The 22,782-nt window shown below is 44.0% G+C and overlaps 1 protein-coding gene across 1 annotated transcript in view; it reads right to left on the bottom strand.

Moving 5' to 3' along the window:
• Nucleotides 1–22,782, bottom strand: part of LOC116984388 (doublecortin domain-containing protein 1-like) — an 86,925-nt gene that overhangs the window by 38,977 nt on the left and 25,166 nt on the right. Inside the window, exons 4-13 of the mRNA XM_033038545.1 lie at nt 21,936–22,071; nt 19,553–19,730; nt 18,051–18,206; nt 16,060–16,260; nt 13,780–13,894; nt 12,950–13,120; nt 10,448–10,633; nt 9,574–9,777; nt 6,694–6,859; nt 5,395–5,523 (exon numbers count right to left, since the gene is read on the bottom strand). Of these exons, the coding sequence (XP_032894436.1) occupies nt 5,395–5,523; nt 6,694–6,859; nt 9,574–9,777; nt 10,448–10,633; nt 12,950–13,120; nt 13,780–13,894; nt 16,060–16,260; nt 18,051–18,206; nt 19,553–19,730; nt 21,936–22,071 (1,642 nt within the window). The remainder of the gene's footprint in view (nt 1–5,394; nt 5,524–6,693; nt 6,860–9,573; nt 9,778–10,447; nt 10,634–12,949; nt 13,121–13,779; nt 13,895–16,059; nt 16,261–18,050; nt 18,207–19,552; nt 19,731–21,935; nt 22,072–22,782) is intronic.

Here is a 22,782-nt window from a genome sequence, read left to right as displayed (position 1 = left end):
AATAGCAAGGTTGACGAGAATTCGCTGTAAAATTTATCTTCAAGCGAACATGCTTATAAGGAAGTTTTATATGTGCTCTGACTCTGTGAAGTGTTCCCTGTTCAGAACCTACATCACACCGTTGTATACAGCCCAATTGTGGTCGAAGTATAAGAAAAAGAGTATGCAAAGACTCAAGGTAGCATACAATGATGCAATGAGGATGCTGCTTTGTGTCCCTAGGTAGCATAGTGCCAGTCAATTGTTCGTGTCCACTAGAGTGCCAACCTGTGAGGCACTCTTAAGACAGCTGATGTTTAGTTTTATGTGTCGTCTGGACAAGTCAGAGAACCATATAATTGAAGCCCTAGTCAGCCCTCTGAAAAGCTGCTATATATTCACTTCTAGGCTAAGTGCATTGGTGCAATAGCTTGTATATTTTATAGGCTAATATGCAATTTTTTTAATGTATTTTTGTATCTTCTTTTTTTCTGTTTGATGTGTGATATGGACCTGTGTCTGTAAAAAAGCTTTAATAATAATAAAATCTACTCTTCAGCCTCAAGGAGCAAACGTCTCAGTTTGTTAGGGCTATTATGAAAAGATGAAGTGATAAACTCTGTATCTACTTCTAATCAAGGTGTCTGGGAGAGTATAACACTCTCACAGTATAATCTTCATGGTGGAAAATGAAAATAAAAGTGTGTAAGTTTACATGAGAGAATTATACAGTACAGGTCTAAAGCGAAGATAGACACAAAGTGCTGGAGTAACTCAGAGGGTCAGGCAGCAACTCTGGAGAAAAGGAAGAGGTGACGTTTCGGGTTGTAAACCTTCTTCAGATTGAAAGATAGTGATGGGGGGTGGACACTGGAGGTGTGAAAAGGCCAGATCAAACCAGGTCTTTTCTCATCTCCAGTCTAACCCCCCCCCCCCAACCCACCCCCACAGCTCCTATGGTTTTCCTACAACGTAAAGCTTCTTAGGAACAGCAGAACTGCCTATAAGCAAGTGCAAGCATTTGTGAGTCAGACTAAAAAAAGGGCCCGTCCCACTTGGGCGGCATTTGCTCGTCATTTACGCGACATCATTTACTCGTCACGACGCACAATGAACGTGATGCGAGCACGGTGCGCATTAAGCGCTTATGGTGCGTGGTGATGTAGGCCGTGACGTGTGGTCGCGCGCGGCGCCCCAGGATTTTGGGATGTACAAAATCTTTGCGCGCCATCTGCGTGACACGCAAATGACGCACAAGTGGGACAGGCCCTTAAATGTTTACTACAACCCTGTGTGGATGTGGTGTAGGTGAGAGAATGTGTGCGAGTGAGACAGAATGGGAAAAGCACGCGAGCGCAGTGTGTGTTTTAACCCGAGTGCAAACATCGGAGTCATGAGTGTGTGATGAGTGTGTAAATGTGGTTGATTATTTTAGTATAAGAATGAGAGAGATGGTGTGAGGATGTCTGAGAATATGAACTAGGAATAGCATAAAAGAGATAGTGAGAGCATTTGAGAGAGAGAGAGAGAGGGAGTGGATGGAGTGAGATGTGAGAAAGAGAATTTGAGAGTGTTTATTGAGCAGAGAATAGTTTGTTCCATTTCCAGGTAATTTGCTGACTACAGGAAAAGCTTCATGTTACAGATAGCCTCTGGCCCAAAGAGATTGTACTACATTATAATTATAAATTTACTGTAAACTAAAAAGTTAGCCAAGTGTAAAGATTTCATGTGGTTTTGCATCAAGAATTTAACTCGTATAGTTGAGCTCTCTTTGACCCTAATGCAGCAGCTAATGTAAACCTGTAAAATACCGTATAACCACATAAATGTGTGGACAGCACAATGGCGCAGCAGTAGAGTTGCTGCCTCATTGTGCCAGAGACCCGGGTTCGATCCTGACTACGGGTGCTGTCTTTACGGAGTTTGTACGCTCTCCCTGAGACCTGCTTGGGTTATCTCAGAGATCTTCAGTTTCCTCCCACACTCCAAAGACGTACAGGTTTGTAGGTTAATTGGCTTCCGTATGAATGTAAATTGTCCCTAGTGTGCGTAGGATAGAATTAGTGTGCGGGGATCGCTGTTCGGGGCGGACTCGGTGGGCCGAAGGGCCTGTTTCCACGCTGTATCTCTAAACTCTAAAATATAGTGGGAAGATTCCTCAGCAATAGAGTGTGCAGCTTGCTGAATGAGAGTGAGTAAGGACCAATTCCAGCTGCTGAATTTGGGTCTCCTCGTGAAACTATTGGAGAGTACAGGTTGTAATCTTATTGTCTGTTGTAAATTAATATATGGCTTGAAACTTCTTCAACAATCTGAGCATTCCAAAAAACTGTCCATCCCCAATATCGTGTCCCCCCTGGATAAGTCTGGTCACTTTGAATTGAATTGAACTGAAAGAAACAGCATAGAAACAGGCCCTTTAACTCAACGAGTCCATGCCAACCATTGATCACCTGATCATATTAGTTCTCTGTCACCCCACTGGCCTGGGTTAAATAACACATGTACATTCATGGGCGGCACGGTGACATAGAGCTACTGCCTCACAGCGCCAGAGACCCGGGTTCAATCCTGACCATGGATGCTGTCTGTACAGGGTTTGTACGTTCTCCCCGTGACCTGCGTGGGTTTTCTCTGAGATCTTCGGTTTCCTCCCACACACCAAAGACTTGTAGGTTTGTAGGCTAATTGGCTTGGTTTAAATGTAAATTGTGTAGGATAGTGTAAGCGTGTAGGGATCGCTGGTCAGTGCGGACTCGGTGAGCCGAAGGGCCTGTTTTCGCGGTCTATCTCTAAACTAAACTAAACTAAAATGATGGACTGTTTAAAATTCACTGAGCTCAGCAATGACTATTTCTGTTACACCTTAAATTACACAGGCTCGCAGGGCCCTCTGAAGGTGTTGGGTGGTATTTCTGGTGAACTGCAATAAATGGATGGAAAAGCATTGACTTGATATTATGACGCTGACTTGGAAAGATATGCAAAAACACATAGCATAAAGAGCATGGCTAGATACATTCAATTAGTTTGAAAGCTTACTACTCCTTATCATAATGGATTGTTTCCACCTGTCCATTCCCCAATCTCTTTGTCCCATCACTCACACACGTGACTTCATCGGTACGTCCCAAACTCTGGATATTATCTCTCTTCTTTTATGACTTTACCTACATTTTGTGCTGTGAAAATAATGATATTAATTTGTGTGTGAGTGTTGTGTAGAGGTTTGCAATGGAACTCAAGAATGTGTGATCCAAGATGCAATCCCCTTATGTCGATTCTTGCAAAAATTGCATCTTTTCGGCTGGTTCCCAAGGTAAGAGTTTTGATTATCATAGATGTAAGCCAAAACTGGCATAGAAAGTTTGAATAAAATACACAAAGTGCTGAAGTAACTAAGCAGGTCAGGCAGCTTCTCTGGAAAACATGAATAGGTGATGTTTTGTGTCGGGACTCCTCTTCAGACTGATTGTAGTGAGGAGGGGGAGAAAACTGGAAGAGAAGTGCAGGAGGTAGCACCGATGCAGTCATCAATGTAATGGAGATAGAGTTTGGGGATAGGGCCTATGTACGCTTGGAACAACGTACCCTACAAAGAGGCAGGCAGAGCTGGGGCCCATGCAGATGCCCATAGATACACCTTGGACTTGGAGGAAGTGGGAGGAGTCATTAAAGAGATGAAGGGCATGTGAGGTATCTTGGGCATCGGTCGGGAAATATTGGACCAGGGGGGATAGGATGGAGTCAAGGTACGTGGAAATCATTTCTGTGGGACAGGAGCAGGCAGAAACCATGGCTCTGACAGGGCAGTTGTGTTTGTGGATTTTGGGGTGAAGGTAAAAACGGGCTGTGCGGGGCTGGGAAATGATAAGGTTGGAGGATGTGGAAGGCAGACAGCCAGAAGTGATGAAATCAGTAATGGTGTTTGAGATTAAGGCCTGGTGCTCATCTGTGGGATCATGGTCCAAGGATAAGTAGGAGGTGTTTGAGATTTGTCGCTTAGCCTCAGCCTGGTAAAGGTCAGCATGCCAGACTACCACGGCACCTGCCTTGTCGGCTGGTTTGATTATAATTTCAGGGTTGCTGCAGAGGGAGCGGAGGGTTATACGTTCAGAGGGGGTGAAGTTGGAGTAGGTAAGGGAAGTGGAAACGTTGAGACGGTTGATGTCATGCTGGCAGTTAGAAATAAAGAGGTCTAGAGAGGGTAGAAGGCCATTCTGGGGAGTCCAAGAGGAGGGGGACCGGTGGAAACTGGAGGAGGGGTCATCACTGGATGGTGAGGAATTCTTCCCATAGAAAAAGGCATGGAGGCATTGGCGACGGAAGAAAAGATTAGAAGCTATGGAATGACCAATAGTCTTCGTACCTCTCTTCACCTGGTGGACTAACTCATGTTAAATTTCACTTGGAGATTAAATTTGGTGGGAGAAGTCATAACCTGCCTTATGGGCATGAGCTTTCTGGTCTTAGAAGAGTTGGCAGGGTTATCATGGAGTTACAAATGTTATTGGGGGGATAGAATTCTCCTCGATGTTTGTTGACCAATTCTCTGTGCATTCCCAGCATTTTCTGTTGTGTTGTGAAACTAACGAGACACAGGGGACTGCTGACGCTGGAATCTGAGGCAATAAACTATCAGACTGCAGATGCTGAAAACTGGAGAAACAAGCAATCAAATGCAGTCACTCTCATCACACACAGGTTCACTGTCGCTTCTAGGATCAAGGGCATGAGCACATTATCAAGTCTGGCGCTGCCCATAATGAACCCTAATCAGGGTTGTCTTAACAGCATTGTAGGCCCCCGGGCAAAGCAGCGCACTGGGGCCCCCACACTTCCAGTTTCTTTATGCCGAATCAAATATGCCGTCATGCACTTGCGATGTTCTTCTCCGTTTTCATGTTCTACACATTCATAGACTAGCATGGCGCCCCTATGCTCGTGGGGCCCCGGGCAACTGCCCAGCGTGCCCCTGCATTAAGACGGCCCTGACCCTAATGCACTTCCGGAGCAATGGTGTGGGAGTGTTGCACTCTCAGGGGTGACATTAGATGAGAAGACTGACTGTTTAATGGAAAAAACGAGCAGCCAAACTCTCCAATGTCAGGGTCTCTCATCAATCACGACGTAAGCTGGTATTGTGCCGCTTGTATTTTCCAGCGACATAGAAGGAGGCCATTTAGCCCATTGAGTTTATGCTGGCTTTCGAGGTAATCTACAAGCGCACAAGAAAATAGGAAGCAGGTGCGGGCCATGCCTGCAAGGCTTCGATCAGAAACATTAACAGTCCCTTCCCCCCACAGACGCTGCTTGACCCATTGAGTTCCTTCAGCAAATTGTTTGTTGGAGTTTTTTCTAGATATGCTACACCTATTTTAGAAACTAGGAACATCAATTTTAAGCACTTACCACTAAGAGGTACAAAGGGCTCTCCACAAGACACCCAGACCTCAGGAGGGTTTCTGATGGTTGGGTTTATTTTAATGTCTTCACGGATGTCCAAGTCATCACTTTCAGGAGTCAATAATTTTGCCCCGTCTAGTAGTGAGGAAAAGGAGGGGAGAAATTATCTGCTCAACATTCGCCGGAAGTATACAAGAAAAGTTACTCCACGCAGTTTCTGACCTAGAACCATTCCACGAGCCCTCAGGATGGTGCTGTAACTGCAAACAATCAAGCATTGTTGGTATACTTAAGACTGCTGCCTGTCTTGGCCAGGACTCTCTTGTAAAAGAGATTTTTAATCTCAATGAGACTTCTCCTGGTTAAATAAAGGTTAAATTAAAAAAAAAAAAAATTAAAAATTGCCCTGCCAGGTTTCCGAACAGTCCTTCCATTAACTAGGCTACTGTTTGATTAACCCTCATTGAGGACATTGGACTTTGTCCAAAGAACTGATGCGCTACAATGCATTACAATGCTGAGAACTATATTCTGCATTCTGTATGTGTTACCCTCTGCTCTATCTATTGTACTTGAGTTTGACATATATTATGGCACATTTGATCTGTTTGTATAGTGAGCAAAGCAACACTTTGACTATAAAACTGCACATTAAGGACATCCCATTATTAGACCTCCACCACCCTCAGTACAGAGAATTTCAGAGAGAAACTACTCTCTGAGAGAAGATGTGTCAATGTTTTAAATGCTGAGACTTTTATAGAACATTGAACATTGATCAGTACAGCACAGGGACAGTCACTTCACTCCATGATGTCTGTGCCGTCTATGATGCTAACTTAAATTAATCCCCTCTGCCCGTGCGTGGTCTATATGCCTCCATTCACTGCCTCTTCATGTGCCTAAATGCCTCTTAAACGTTGCTGTTGTATTTGCTTCCACCACTTCCCTTGCCAGTGTGTTCCGGGCACCTACCACTCTCTGTGCATCTGCTTGGCCCACATATCTCTTTTAAGCTTTCCCCTTTGATCGCAGAAACAGGAATAGCACGCAAGTTTCACATCGATAGAGCCAGAACTCGAGATCAAACCTGGGTCACTCTAGCTTTGAAAAATCAGCACTAGTTATTCTACTGCCCTAGTTCTACCACATCCCAAGGCAAGTTCCTAGGTGTAGCCCAGAGGCAATGGATTGGACCATAAAATGCCATTACCTAAGACATTAGAGGCAATAAATTGTATGTTAAATCATACTGATAACATTTCTTTGGTCTCTCCCTGTTGATCATTCCCTTTGGCTTCCTACCTTTGTTTTCTTTAGCTTGTCTCCATTCCAGCTCTTTTTCCTGTGATGTGTCATTGATTGCCCATGCCACCAGTTCAGCAATAGACAAGACCAGGTTTCCATCAGCGGTGTACAGTCTGCGAGCAGGCCTGGTTAGCTTTAGTCTTTCAGTACACAGGGCAAGCAACTAGATCAAGGCAAGTAGGGGGTTAGCACAAATATACGCACTGAGAAAGAAACTATTACTGTCAATTATGTTTGCGCAGCATTCTTCTCTCTAATACTTAAGAGAGTGATTAACCACTTTAATTTCAATAGTTCAATACTGTTAAATCATCTGAAGAAGTGTCTCAACCCAAGACATCACCTATCCATGTTCTCCAGAGATGCTGCCTAATGCATTGTTGTGTCCTTTAGTTTAATACTGTTGTTGGAACAATGGGCAAAGAGGAAGCAACATATAATCCCAGAAATCAATTTTGGCTATATGACAATGTCTCATTAAGTGAAATATTACTTCATCACATCGCTGCCCTTAGAATCGGTGATGTTAAAAATTCATTCTAGTCTTTCCCAGCTGCATGTGGATGTGAAGAGGATGTTTCCACTAGTGGGAGAGTATAGGACCAGAGGGTAAGGCCTCAGAATAAAAGGACGCACATTTAGAAAGGAGAGGAGGAGGAATTTCTTCAGCCAGAGGGTGGTGAATCTGTGAATTTCATTGCCACAGACAGTTGTGGAGACCAAGGCTTTGGGTATTTTTAAAGCGGAGATTGACGGGTTCTTGATTAGTGAGAGTGCCAAAGGTTACGGGGAGAAGGCAGTAGAATAGGTTTGAGAGCAGAAGATAGATCAGCCATGATTGAATGGCGGAGTAGACTCGATGGGCCGATTGGCCTAATTCTGCTCCTATGCCACATGAACATGCGTAAATAATATAACAACCATCACCCCTCTTGCCATCCACTATAGAGCAAGCAGGAGAGGTGCAAGGGTCTGATGAGAAGAAACTAAATTCTTCAGAGTGTGGATCACAACCTAACCCCATTACTGCCAATGATAGACATAAAGAGTTGGAGTTACTCAGCAGGTCAGGCAGCATCTCTGGAGATAACGAATAGGTGACGTTTCGGATCGAGACGCATCTTCTGACTGAGAGTCAAGGGAAAGGGTAACGAGTTATAGAAGGAATGGTCTATTGTGGACTCTACCTTTCTTTCATCATCCTTACTTTTTGTATATCTTTCATTCATTTGTTCTATTTACCTTCTATATCTCAGTCTGCAGTAGGGTCTCAACCCCAAACGTCACCTGGTTCATCAAACCCCTCCCTCTTCTCTCCCTGCTCCCAAGCAACTTATCCATGCCATCACCATCAGTCTCCTCCACTCCACCGCCATTTTGATCAATCTTCTTCACCATCCTCACTACAATCCATCTCCTCCACCCCAATGACAATCGTACGCCACAACATCCGCACTTCAATTGACCTCCTCTACCACCCACACCACAAGCAATCCCCTCCCCATCCTTGTCACAACCTCCTCCACAACATCATCACAATTGAAGTCTCCCTCCAACCCACCACAAAAGATCTCCTCCACCACGCACACCAAGAGGGTCAAGTCGAGACAAGAAAGTTTTATTGTCATATGTCCCAGATAGAACAATGAAATTCTTGCTTGCAGCAGCACCACAGCACATCAGAATAACTGAACACCAGCATCGATCCCCTCCACAACTCCCTCTCATTCAACCTCCACCACCATCATAACTGATCTCCGCTGCCACCCCCACCATACCCCATCACAGCCAAACGTCTTCAGCTCGTGCCAAACGCAATCAAATTCCTTAACCCCACTCCCATCGCCCCTCTTCACAACTTTACCTCCACCGTCTATCACCCTCACCACCGCCGTTGCAATCCAACTCATTTCTCCCCCACCCCCACCACAATCAACCTCAGCTACTTCAGCTCCACAGCCATCCATCTTCCCCATCCACCCCTCCCCATCTTGATCCACCCTCGAACTGTCCCACCCGCCAACTCTCACAATAATCAATTTCTCATCCATCCCTCCCCATCCACACACATTCTCCCATACAATTTTGAAGCATTTTATAAGCTACTAATAACAATAATAAAATGCTTTGTGATATTCATTAATGACCTGATACAGCATATATTCTATTTGTTTAATAATAGAGTGAGAGTGATTATTAAATGAAATGGATGTATGTGGATGATACAATGTGGCCAGCTATTGAGAACGGACATTTCTGACAAATGGAGAAACAGAACTAGAGTACTGGGTGATTGCTGGTTGGCACGGACTTGGTGAGCCGAAGGGCCTGTTTTCACGCTGTATCTCTAAACTAAAAATTAAACTAATTAGGCAATTTCCTCTTTCCCCCATTATGAGAATTCACACCAGTGAATGTTTCTGGTGTAGATTGCACTGATGTCTTCTGGGGGCTGCACGGTGGCGCAGCGGTAGAGTCGCTGCCTTACAACGCTTACAGCACCAGAGACCCAGGTTCGATCCTGGCTACGGGTGCTGTCTGTACGGAGTTTGTACGTTCTCCCCGTGAGCTGCATGGGATTTCTCCGAGAACTTCGGTTTCCTCCCACACTCCAAAGACGTACAGGTTTGTAGGTTAATCGGCTTGGTGTAAATGTAAAAATGGACCCCAGTGTAGGACAGTGTTCATTGCGCAGGGATCGCTGGTCAGTACAGACTCAGTTGGCCAAAGGACCTGTTTCTGCGCTGTATCTCTACAAACTATAAAGTAAAATGATTCATCAGAACTGAAACTAATTGGCCAGTCCTTAACTTTCACAGGCCGATGAGTGACTTCTGTCTTATTTGAGAATATGTTTACTTATCCTGGCTTTATTACCAAGGAAAACGTTGTTCCAATAATCAATTCACCGTTCTTATTTTCAGCACCGTTTCGATAGGCCAGGATTCGTACTGCTGCCTGGGTCTTGGCAGCTGAGATATCCCGTGCGATGGTTTGCACTGTTGTCTCCATCCGCAAGGAATTTACTTTTGCTTCCAAGTGACCCAAAGTATTTATGGCTTCAGAAGTGGAAAGGTCAACCTGTGAACAAGAGTATTTACAGCTTTCCAGATTTTACATGGGATATTTCAAAGAAAAGATAGCTTGGTGCCAACACTTGAACCAAATACAGAGGACGTCTGCACTCTTCATCTGATATCTTACACATTCTAAATTTACACTCAATTGGCTGATGCAGTAGAGTTATGGGGTTGTCCCACTGCACGAGCTAATTCAAGAGTTCTCCCGAGTTTCCCCTGATTCGAACTCGAAGAATTACGGAAATAGCCGGTCGTAGGTACTCGGGGTTCTCATGAACATTTTTCAACGTTGAAAAATCTTCACGAGTGTTCCCGAGCTTACCGCGTTTCCCGAGTACCTGCCGTTAGCGTTACGAGCCGCTAAGAGACGTCCCGAGCTCCGACGTACCCGCTACGTACATTCTACGTGCTTACCACGAGTTTGATTTTTTTTTTAACTCGGGAGAGCTCTTGAATTAGCTCGTACAGTGGGACAGCCCCTTTAGGGCCCACTATTAAATAGTAACTCAGGCTGATTAGTACGGCTGTCAGAGGTTATGGAAGAAGGTAGGAGAATGGGGTTAGGAGGGCGAGATAGATCAGCCATGATTGAACGACGGAGTAGACTTAACGGGACCGAATGGCCTAATTCTGCTCCGATCACTTATGAATTTATTAAAGCAGAGCATTACCTGTGGAACTCTGAGGCACTTGAAAGGTCCTGTTTCTTCTACATGGCTCTCTTTGCAGCCTGTGGCACAGATGAATGAGGCACCTAGTTGCAGCTTTGTCATAACATTCTTTCCCCTCAATGTCCTGGCACAGGCCAAACAAACCATTGTTCTCCGCTTTGTTTTGGGGTGAGTGAAGGAATAACCCTAATGACAGAGTAAAACAAGGAATTTATTGCTGCCCAACACAGACGAGTGGGAATATCAGCACATATTGTGCATGGGTACAATGTTACAATTAGAGCACCATGCAGATTTCTGTTATCCACCAACACCACCAAGCAATAGAGGTGCAGGAATATTAGGAAGGACTGAGCTGTCTGGTGACTTTTTCTCAGAAAAGGTAAGTCTATGCTTCAATGTAAGGAAGATATTTCCACTTGCAGCAAAGTTTAAAATGAGAAACCATAAATATACCATAGGCACTATATATACCACAGGAACTAAATCCTGAAATTCAAAGAAAATTAATTATCCATAAGGTCTACTTCTTCTTCTTCTTGCATACGGCGTGTACAGCCTAAAGTTGAAGGACAACTCGTTCTATTTGATCTTATTTGATTGTGCACGCCAGGTTGATTGCGTTCATTGAAACAGGGCGGACCATGTGAAGGTTGCAATCTCACACCCCATTCATAAGGTGATTAGAATGCAAAGCTTACAAACAGAGACTCATACAACATGGAAGCAAGCCCTTTGATACATCTTGTCCATGCCGACTAAGATACCCTATCTAAGCAAGTTCCATTTGCCTGCATTCGAGCCTCAACCTTCTAAACATTTCTTAACTATGTACTTGTCCAAATGTCATTTAAATATTGTTACTGTACTGCCTCAACTATCTTCTTTGGCAGCTCGTTCCATATATTCATCACCCGCTGAGTGATAAAGTTGCCCCTATTAAATCTTTCCGCTCTCACCTTAAACCAATGTCCTCTAGTTCTGGATTCCCTTGCCCTGGCAAAAAGACTCCATGCATTCACCTTATCTATTTCCCCCCTTGATTTTATAGACCTCTGTAAGATCACCCCTCAGCCTCCAACATGGAACAGATTCAAAGAATAAAACAAGCTGAAGCTGCCAGAAGAAGTGGAAGAGGCAGGAACAGTTATGACATTCAGAAGACATTTGGATGGGTACATGGATAGGACAGGTTAATATTGGTCAAACGCAGACAAATGGGATTAGTTGAGTTCGGCAACTTGGTCAGCTTGAACATGATGGGCTGAAGGGCATTTACCCATGCTATATAATTGTAGCAGCTGCACATAATCAGTCACCTCAGCAGCCCCTCACCCTCAGAATATGGGGAACAAACTGAAGCTGATGATTCAGTGATTCAATTCAATGATAATTATTGTCGCATGTACCTAAGATAGAGTGAAATTCTTTGTCTTGGCATACAATCCGGCAAAATCATACAGCAGACTTCACCGAGGTAGTACACAAAGAGTCGCCATCTTTCTGGCACCGACAAAGTTTCGAAAGTGTTTAGTACAGTCTTTGAATCACTTCCCTCTGGAAGGCGACTCCGGACTGTCAAAGCTGCCACAGCCAGACATAAAAACAGTTTTTATCCACGAGTAGTTGCTCCACTCAACAGCCAAAAATCTATAGCCTCCCTTTGATCTGGTATTTTGTTGGTTCACATGCTTGATCAATGGTGTTTTATCATTAATGTTTTATTATTATTAATGTTTAGTGTTTTCTGAGTCGATCATAACTGTCACTGTATGTCATGTTGTTACTTGTGTGCGGAGCACCAAGGCAAATTCCTTGTATGTGAATACTTGGCCAGTAAACTTACTTACCTTCTTGCAGCGGCGGGCCAGTCTTACTGCCGCATGTGGCTCCAGGTAGCTCGCTGGGTCCTTCTTTGTTCTCAGTGCCCCCCCCCCCTGCCGGGTCCCACTTTATTTTCAGTGCCCCCCCCCCCCCCACTGGGTCCCACTTTGCTCACATGTGGCCCTCCCACCGGGACCCTCTTCATTCCCGGCCTCTCTTTGCTCTCTTGGGTCTCTCTTTGCTCTTGACGGCCACCCACCAGGTCCCTCCGGTCTCGGCAGCTTGCCCGCCGTGTCCCTCTTTGTTCTCGGCGGCCCCCCCACTGGGTCCTTCTTCACTCTCCGCGGCCCCCCCACTGGGTCCTTCTTCACTCTCCGCGGCCCCCCCACTGGGTCCTTCTTCACTCTCCGCGACCCGTCTGCCGGGTGGTTCGCCTCCACTGCCCATCCCCGAAGCCTTCTGCCGCCGTCACGGTGCATTCCACGAACCTTCTTCAGACTTCCAGAATTCCAAGGAATAAAATATTTTTAGACCGGATTGAAGAATCGGTTCAAATTTAATCGCCGACAGACTGATGTATTAGCTCCAGATATTCATGCAACTGGAAATTCAGGTCAAGCAAAAGATTCAAAACAATTTGAACAAACGATAACGGAGAGATCCTACTGAATTACTTACAGGTTGCTCTGCTTCCTGCATTCCACAGATAGAGAAGGTGCACACACCGGCCTGGTTTGCTGCGGTAACTTCATTGTCCAATACAGAGGTAGAAAACACACTTAGTACTCTCCTCTCTGGTACCCAGAGCCATCTCTGATTGGCCACACCGTGGCTGTATCCCTTGAATTTCTGTGGCGAGATATTACATCGCAGTAATGTCATTTCAGGTAAAGAGAAATATTTGTAGGTTCTGTCACAAAATCGAATATTTTGAGATATAATGGATTTTCTTTCTAATGGTTCACAAAGTGGCACTTTTGTTGGTGAGTCACAAGATCTCAGGTTTAAGTCCCATTCCAGAGTCTCCAACATACAAGAGATATTTCAATACAGTACTGTTTCATTGCCAGCCTGTGATTTACGTTACATTATGCATGTAAATGTTTCAATATAATTATACAGAGCCACCATCGATTTTCCGTCAACTAGTGGTCCGGAGCCTCCTTTAAGCCCAGCAAAATTACGAGAGCGCAGTTGAAATTCTCCCAGAAAATGTGGTGCCTAGGCTGGGTGTGGTGGCCGATCTCTACTTCATCGGCTGCCGATCGGCGGGACGAATTTGCTCCCTGTGACCGGGGCTCTGGAACTCCGGCCCAGCCGCAGCCGGCAGATCCGTTCCCATAGCCGACTTCCATGGTCTGACTTCGCGGGCACGCCAAGGCCGTACCCTCTGTTGATCCAGCAAAAGGGATAATACGGCAAGGCTCCGGCACAAAGGGTGCCAGAAAATCGCTGGTGGGCCCATATACAGCTTGAATAATAATTAAGAAAATGGAAACTTTGCTCACCTGAAGAATAACTGAACATCCCTGCAGTTCCATCACACTCCTGCTGTTACCTGGTTTAATTTGGGGCATTGAGATTGCGAGCACAAGGTCAGGTTTGGCCAGTAAATGGAACGTCCTGCTGATTGACAATGCACAATGGTTCAACTTATAATCTGTAGTGAAACCACAGCTTTCACTTGACACACACTTAGAATGGTCGAATGAATCAGACCTTGATATTGGAATCAAATACAAGAATATAAGAAGGAATAGAACAGGAACAGGAAGTGGACTGAACTTTATTGCCTTCTCTCACCGTGGGAAACGTTGATTCCGCTGTGGGGAATATTTTATGTTAAATTCTATAGTGTTGTGTTTATCTTAATTGTGTGCTGCATGGTAACTCAAATGTCACTGCACCAATTGGTGTATGTGACAATAAATGTCCTTTTACTTTGTCCTTGTCTTCTCAAGGAAGACCTTTACATTTCAAGAAATTCATGCCCAAACATTTACTTAAACGCTTTCCTGACCAATCCTCATTTCCCTGATTTCCAATGTTCCAAGAATCTATTTATCCCAGCAATGAAGATACTTAAAGGCCCTACTAAGGGGAAAATTACAAAGATTTGCAACTCTCTGAATATCTCGGTCTAAAAAGGCAAACTTTTACCTTTATCAGAGCTCCAGTCTTTAGCGCAGAAACGAACCCTTCAGTCCATGAAGTCCGTGCTGACCCGCAATAAACACTAACACTATCCTACATGCTCGAGACAATTTACAATTTTACTAAAGTCAATCAAACCTGTATGGCCTTGGAGTGTTGGAGGAAACCGGTGCACCTGGAGAAAACCCACACAGTCACAGGGAGAATGTACAATCTCCATACACACAACACCCATAGTCAGGATCGAACCCAGGTCTCTGGCGCTGTAAGGCAGCAGCTCTAACACTGCGCCACTGTGCCGCCCCAAAGGAAGACAATCACCCAGTTGTGAAGCTTTATAAGACCTACATATCATTCAATTATACAATTAATCATCTTTCATTTAAACTTTGGAGGACATTTCTCCAATCCTCTCCAGCTCTCCCAAGAAGGCAATATTCTCTTCCCACAGGTAACTGGTGAACCTTCATTTAAGACATGCATTTTTTTTCTTTTAATAAAAAGACCAAAACTGTTCTGGTCCCAAAAGCTTTACATAAAAATTGCAAGATCTCATTATTCCATGCAACATTTGGAATCTTATCGTGGCCAAGCAATAGACAATAGACAAAAGACAATAGGTGCAGGAGTGAGCCATTTGGCCCTTCGAGCCAGCACCGCCATTCAATATGATCATGGCTGATCATCCCCAATCTGTACCCCGTTCCTGCCTTCTCCCCATATCCCCTGACTCCACTATCTTTAAGAACCCTATCGAGCTCTCTCTTGAAAGTATCCAGAGAACCCGGCCTCCACCACCCTCTGAGGCAGAGAATTCCACAGACTCACAGCTCTCTGTGAGAAAAAGTGTTTCCTTGTCTCCGTTCCAAATGGCTTACCCCTTATTCCTAAACTGTGGCCCCTAGTTCTGGGTTCCCCCAACATCAGGAACATGTTTCCTGCCTCTAGCGTGTCCAAACCCTTAACAATCTTATATGTTTCAATAAGATATCCTCTCATCCTGCAAAAGTCCAGAGTATACAAGCCCAGCCGCTCCATTCTCACAGCATATGACAGTCCTGCCATCCCAGGAATTAACCTTGTAAACCTACGCTGCACTCCCTCAATAGCAAGAATGTCCTTCATCAAATAGCAGGTAAGGGTGGTATCTCACAGCTCCAGTGACACTGGTTCAATCCCGACCTCCTATGCTGTGAGTGTGCAGTTTGCACTTTCCCCTAGATTATCCAGATTCCTCCCACATACCAAAAGTTAGTTGCTCGGTAGGTTAATTGACTGTTGAAAGATGTTTGGGAGCGAGAAGGATGGCAGCAAACATCAACCAAAGTACTTCCAGATCAAGTTAAGCAACAAGCCAGTGAGCATGTCCCCTTTTCATTGACACCAAACCTGCTCATTATTCGCCATGTGAGGCTCCATGAGGCACCGGTTGCTGAGATAACATTACCACAAATGTCCAGCATGCATCCTATGTGGGAAGGACAAATACCCAAATGTGAGCACTTCATGCACAAAGACTCGCTTCCATTTAGCGATCAGGCTCTAAAATAATCTCCTTAACATAGCACGCGTACACATGTGTGCTGCACAAATGCAGCCAACAGCTCTGCCATGTTATTGAGGTGGTTTTTCACCTGCTTCCATCTGATAACTTCCATCGTTGAAAGATGTCATCAGCTTTCTTCTCCACCAATGTCACTTCCATGCCTGCCTGTGCATTCGTCTCAGGAACTCCCACGACAAGCCAAGGATAGTTACAGTTGATGATATGTCCATCTTGGAATTGGAACTGTTGCTGATACACCTTTTGGGGTCTAAGAGATTTTTTTGAGGGCCTGCAAGAGAAAGTTAACTAAACATTAGAATTAGGAGCTCAATCAAGTTTGCTCTGTCATTTAGCAAGATCATGGCTAATCTGATTCCACTTTCCCCCCTGAATCCCCAGATATTTGATGAAGGTATAGTCCAAATGTTTGCTGGCCTCAGCTTTGAATATGTTCTTTGATGCATCTTACCCACATCTTTGGATGAGGTACAACCAACCTCTCTGATGACCTTCTGACTATCCTTGATAAGACTTAGAAGATTGAGGGGGGATCTTATAGAAACTTACAAAATTCTTAAGGGGTTGGACAGGCTAGATGCAGGAAGATTGTTCCCGATGTTGGGGAAGTCCAGAACTAGGGGTCACAGTTTAAGGATAAGAGGGAAGTCTTTTAGGACCGAGATGAGAAAATCATTTTTTACACAGAGAGTGGTGAATCTGTGGAATTCTCTGCCACAGAAGATAGTTGAGGCCAGTTCATTGGCTATATTTAAGAGGGAGTTAGATGTGGCCCTTGTGGCTAAAGGGATCAGGGGGTATGGAGAGAAGGTAGGGATGGGATACTGAGTTGGATGATCAGCCATGATCATATCGAATGGCGGTGCAGGCCCGAAGGGCCGAATGGCCTACTCCTGCACCTATTTTCTATGTTTCTATGTTTTCTATGTAAGACTTTGCTGGTTTTACCTTGCACTAATCTTATTCCCTGATCATGTATCCATACACTGTAAATAGCTCGATTGTAAGCATGTATTGTCTTTCCGCTGACTGGATAGCACGCAATAAAAGCTTTTCACTGTACCTCGGCACAGGTGACAATAAAATAAACTGAACTGAAGCATCTCCGGAAATCCCAAAGATTCACAACACTCAGGGCAGAAATTCCTCCTCATCTGTATTTTATGTGGAGCTCATACTTTGAAACTATTCCTTCTAGTTATAATCATGCAGCACGGAAACAGGCCCCTCAGTCCAACCCGTCTATGCTGACCAAGTTGCCCGATGTTCCTCACAATAAAACCCTTTCATCACAGGAATCACCCTAATGAATCAGTTGTGAAGTGACATCAATGTAGGAATATCCCCCCTTAGATAAGGAAACCAAGGCTCTATACTGAGACCATGAGGAATCCCCAAACTGAACTGCTAAGAAGCTCACTCCCCACTAGCTCCAATAGACAAGGGGTTTGGTTTGTCAACCTTAGAATGGGTTTTTGAAAGACTAACATAAAAATGATAAAAGTATATAAAGTTATGAAAGCACAGAGAGGGTAGATAAAACTTTTTTTCCTCCAGGGCAGGATTGTCAAAAGACTAGAGGGCATAGCTTTAAGGGGCTGTCCCACTTGGATGAACTAATCCACGGGTTTAGAAGACCCTAGACGAGTTGAAAAAAATGTCAAGGTCGTGTTGACTCGTCGAAGTAAAAGATCTCCTACGACCTCCTACGACTTTGTCTACGACCTCCTACAATTATGCCTACGACCGCCTACGACTATGTCGACGACCTCCTATGTCCCCCCTCGACCTCAGTTGTCCGCACCTAAGACCAACTACGACTAGCTATGAGTAGAAAATGATCACATGATAAAATGATGTCATGTTTGCATTTTTTTCTCGGGCCAGTTACCGACCTACGACTATCTACGACCACCTACGACTACCAGCACGACCTACCATGACCTACCTACGACCTAGATAAGATTAGTTTAACTTGGCATCTCCTTAGTTTTGGGCCAACGTTGCACATTGGAACTCATGTCCACATCTACTGAATAAATTTTTAAAATGGTTCATAACCTGTATTTATTGTACAAATCAACGTTTGTAAACAATCTCCCATCTTCTTGCTGTGAGACCTCATCATCATCAAATGCCTTTGAATTTCTTTCCCATAGATAAAGTCCTTTGGGTTGCTGAGCGTCACGGAGAAAATGTGTCCTGGTATGTGCATCCCTGAAAGAAATACAGAAAATCATGGACAACTACTTCATGCAAAACATCATCTCACCGTAGAGCGAGACTTCTGCCCAAACCTTCAGTAGATCTGCTGGCGACTGTGCCGACAACTGGGTAAATCCAGGGATGTGGGATATAGCACAGTTCTGGGACACCTGAACTGTGCTGTAAGGTTCTTCACGGGTTTAAGCTCAAGGCTTCATATGTTTCCTTATTCTCTGGATGGAGAGTATTCCAAGTGACCATGCACTGGTTGCGTCATGGTCTGGTATGGTCATGCCAATGCACAGGAATGCATGAGGCTGCGGAGAGTGGTGGACATGGGCATCATGGGCACTGCCCTCCCCATCCTTAAAAGTATTTTAAATACATGAGGCACTGACAGCATCTATCATAAAGGCAGCATCTATCATGATGGATCCCCATCATCCAGGCCATGTCCTCTTCTCGCTGTTACCACTGGGAGGAGATACAGAAGCCGGAAGACCCACACCACCAGATTCAGGAACATTATGCCCCTGTCCCACTTAGGAAACCTGAACGGAAACCTCTGGAGACTTTGCACCCCACCCAAGGTTTCCGTGCAGTTCCCGGAGGTTTTTGTCAGTCTCCCTACCTGCTTCCACTACCTGCAACCTCCGGCAACCACCTGCAACCTCCAGGAACCGCACGGAAACCTTGGGTGGGGCGCAAAGTCTCCAGAGGTTTCCGTTCAGGTTTCCTAAGTGGGACAGGGGCATTACTTTCCTACAACCAACCTGTACAATCTTAATCCTGCCTCAACAATGGAATACCACCATAGATATCAAAGTAGTGTCATGGAATATTCCTATTGTTTCTTCCCTTGTTCTTACTGTATAAAATAATGTGAGGCATAGATAGGGTGGACAGTCAGAATTTATTTCCCAGATTGGAAATGTCAAAAACTAGAGGGCACAGCTTTAAGGTGAGAGGGGCAAGGTTTAAAGGGGATGTACAGAAAGATTTTTTACACAGGAAGTGGTGGGTGCATGGAATGTGCTGCCAGGAGCGGTGGTGGAGGTAGATATGATAGTGTTGTGTAAGAGGCTTTTGGATGGGCATGTGTATATGGAGAATGGAGGAATATGGAAGAATGTGCAGACAGAGGAGATTAATTTAACTTGGCATCACGTCCAGTACAGACATCATGGGATGTAAGACCTGTACCCGTGCCGTGCTGTTATGCATGTTCTATGTTCTATAACACCTGAAATGTATTGTCTTATTCTTCCCTTAAAATTGCAATTATAATTGGCTAACACAAATCTGTGCCAAATATAGGCACTCCAATGGTTTTGAGTAGAATGACTTTAGCTTCTTACAGTAAATCAGTAAATAAGTTTTCATCCCTGTTATGGTCTTCCTCAGTTGTTAGGGAGCAAGATTGGTCTTGCTTATCTGGTTCAGAACAGATATCTTCACCATCAATGGACACAGCACATTCAGCCAATGCCAACTTGGCTCCAGCAACCAGATTACCCACAACCTCAAGGACCAAACCTGCATGGTAACAAAAACATGTTAAATGGGATGCTCAATGCACTATTTTCAGAAGACCATTAATTACATTCTTTGTGTCGGAAAGAACTGCAGATGCTGGTTTAAATCGACGGTAGACACAAAATGCTGGAGTTACTCAGCGGCTCAGGCAGCATCTGTGGAGAGAATGAATGGGTGACGTTTCGGGTTGCGACCCTTCTTCAGACTGACATTCTTTACCTGTTTTTCGTTCATTCACTTAATTTCTATGATCTTATGGTGCCCCAATGGACTTTAAAGATATTGAAGTACTGTTGAAGATTTGTGACTAAACTAGGAAACACAGCAAGATCCCTCTGATATTAGGGGATAGTGAGAAGATGCTCAGATTCTTATTGATTGAGGAATATGTAATGGTTGGAGCATTGGTAGTAATTCTCCTCCTCTTTGAAATAATGCCATGAGATCCTTTACTTCCATGCAAGTTCATTTACGTTCATTAGATTCTCCAAAGGTGCATCTCAGTACATGTGGCAATAAGAAACCAATACCAATAATATTATCTACAGTTGTTCTTAGAAATGCACAATGATTTTTGATGCTCTTTTGTTTAAGTGGTTATCAAAGTTCTTTGTCAATCTTTGGTCATCCTTGGTACTCCCTGAATTCTCCAAATCCTCAGCCTTACTGTTCTTGGCAACATCATTATCCTGGTATTTTAATCTAATAATATCTTTAATCTTATCCATGAACTTTACCCATGGGATTTTCTCAGTAGGTTTGTTATGAATTACAAAACATTTCTTAAAATCTTTGCTGCTCCTTATTACAAAGCTTTTGAATTAAATATCCACAGTTAACTAAGCCAATTTGTCTTTCAAATCTACCTAATTGGCTTTGGTTTTCAAGACTCTACTTTCTCACTAATTTGGAGCACACTTAGAAAGAATACGGCATTCTCAAATATTGTGATCATTTTTTCCCAACCATGATACATGACTTGATACCTCCCAAATTATATAATGGTGAATTTTGTTTTTAGCCTGGGGCTATTTAATTAATAACGCGGAAACAGGTTCTTCGCCCCACCGAGTCCGTGCTGACCAGCGATCCTCATGCACTAACACCATCCAACCCACTCTTGGGACAATTTAACCAAGTCAGTTAATCTACAAACCCGTACGTCTTTCGAGTGTGAGAGGAAACTGGAGCTCCTGAGGGAAGCCCATGTAGAGAACGAACAAACTCCGTACAGACAGCACCCATAGTCATGATCGAATCTGGGACTCTGACGAGGTAAGGCAGCAACTCTACCACTGTGCCACCCTGCCGCCTAGTTCCAGAACAACATTGGAGTTCCGCTGGTACAGATATATGGACAGCTAGAACATTTGAAAGTGGGGAACAATAAGAAAAGCTTGGGATATTTGCCATGGAGGATACTCAACTATGATATCTTTGATTACTCCTGGCCCAAGGTAATCAAAGTCAACACTGTTTTGTGAAAGGTAAATCACATTTTCTTCAAAGAACTAGCATGGGTAGAAGGAACCAGTGGATGTACCGTACTTGGATTTCCAACACACATTTGATAAGGTGCCACTTCAAAGGGTAAAATGAAAAAAAGATGACCATCTAGGAGATAACATCTGAGCTTGAATAAAGAATGGTTGAAAATCAGGAAAAGGGGCATCAAATGGATCTTTGACTGGTTAGAGTCCATAGACTCATTGAGTTATACAGTACTTTGCAGAAACAGGCCTTTCAGTCTAACTGGTCCATGTCAAGTAAGCTGACTACCTGAGTTAGTCCTGTTGGCCTATATCAAAGGTTATTTATTGGTCACATACACCTAGGTGTAGTGAAATGCTTCTTGCATTATGGGATATGGGATATGGGAATTATTAGGCCCATATCTTCTCCATGTATTTGTCCAGACCTCTCTTGAACATTGTAACTGTACCTGCTTTTACCTCTGGCAGCTCATTCCTCAAAAGGGTGGAGTAGGCCAAGAAAATAATCTTTGATTTTTTTAAAGGCTGTCATAGGTAAATTATTCATAAGCAAGGAAATGAAAGGTCGCCTGGTGTAGACGAGAATGCGGTAAGAATCAGTTCAGCCGTGCTCTTACGAAAGGACACCCATCCTCAATGGGCAAAGTGGTTTCCTCCTGCTCACAAGTTGTACATTCCCATTTCACCAGATGAATGTGAAATAGCCCGTTACCTTCTGGATTACACATGGCGCAGTAATTGCGGATCAGAGCAACATCAGAAGTCAAACTTTTAAGGCAGAGACGTTTCTTCTTCTCGACAGAGATGACTTTAGGATCTGTCCAAGCCTCCCCACAGGACACATACACCTACAAATAAAGATTACAGGCTAGATTAAAGCATAAAAGCAATTAAATTCTGTTTAAAGAAAAATTGGCACTTTGTATATAAATGAGTGTTCTATCACAAGTTGAGTATAAAAGTTGTGCTTGGAATTTGAGACTCTCATACTTTTGATATGTTTCTTATATACATAATACAACACTAATAAGAGATTGCAGCATCATGGCTGGTTTACATTGGATAAATATCGGGACGCTATTTCTATGAGCGACTGGATCATGATCTGAGGACCCAAGTTTAAAGTGATGGACAAGAAATACAAGGGGAATGTGGGGTGAGCAGTTATGCTTGGAAGGAATGTGGAAACAATTCAACAGGACTTTCAGTAGGGCGTTGGAAGGAAAATAATTTGCAGGATTTCAGGACAAAGCCATGGCAACAAAGGTGGTAGGCCATATGTTGCCTACCAAAATGGTAGTTCTACAAGATGCATACCTTGACTCAGTAGATCAGATGGACTCCTTCTACAGCAGAGATTCAACAGAATTACACTGGGACTCAGAAGGTTAAATTATGATGATCAGCGACATAAGCTTCACTCGTTATCTGCAGTGTTTAGAAGCTTGAAAGGCAGATTTATCGAAGTGTTTAATGTTAAAACGAGTTGGATAGGAAGGAGCATGTGTGCATATCAACAATGCAACATAAAATACCGACAAAGAGACTGCAGGTGTTGC

The sequence above is a fragment of the Amblyraja radiata genome, chromosome 20 (assembly GCF_010909765.2).
Source record: "Amblyraja radiata isolate CabotCenter1 chromosome 20, sAmbRad1.1.pri, whole genome shotgun sequence".
Lineage (NCBI taxonomy): Eukaryota > Metazoa > Chordata > Chondrichthyes > Rajiformes > Rajidae > Amblyraja > Amblyraja radiata.
Note: the sequence above shows the minus strand (reverse complement) of the source record. Positions and strands in the feature narration are given on the sequence as shown.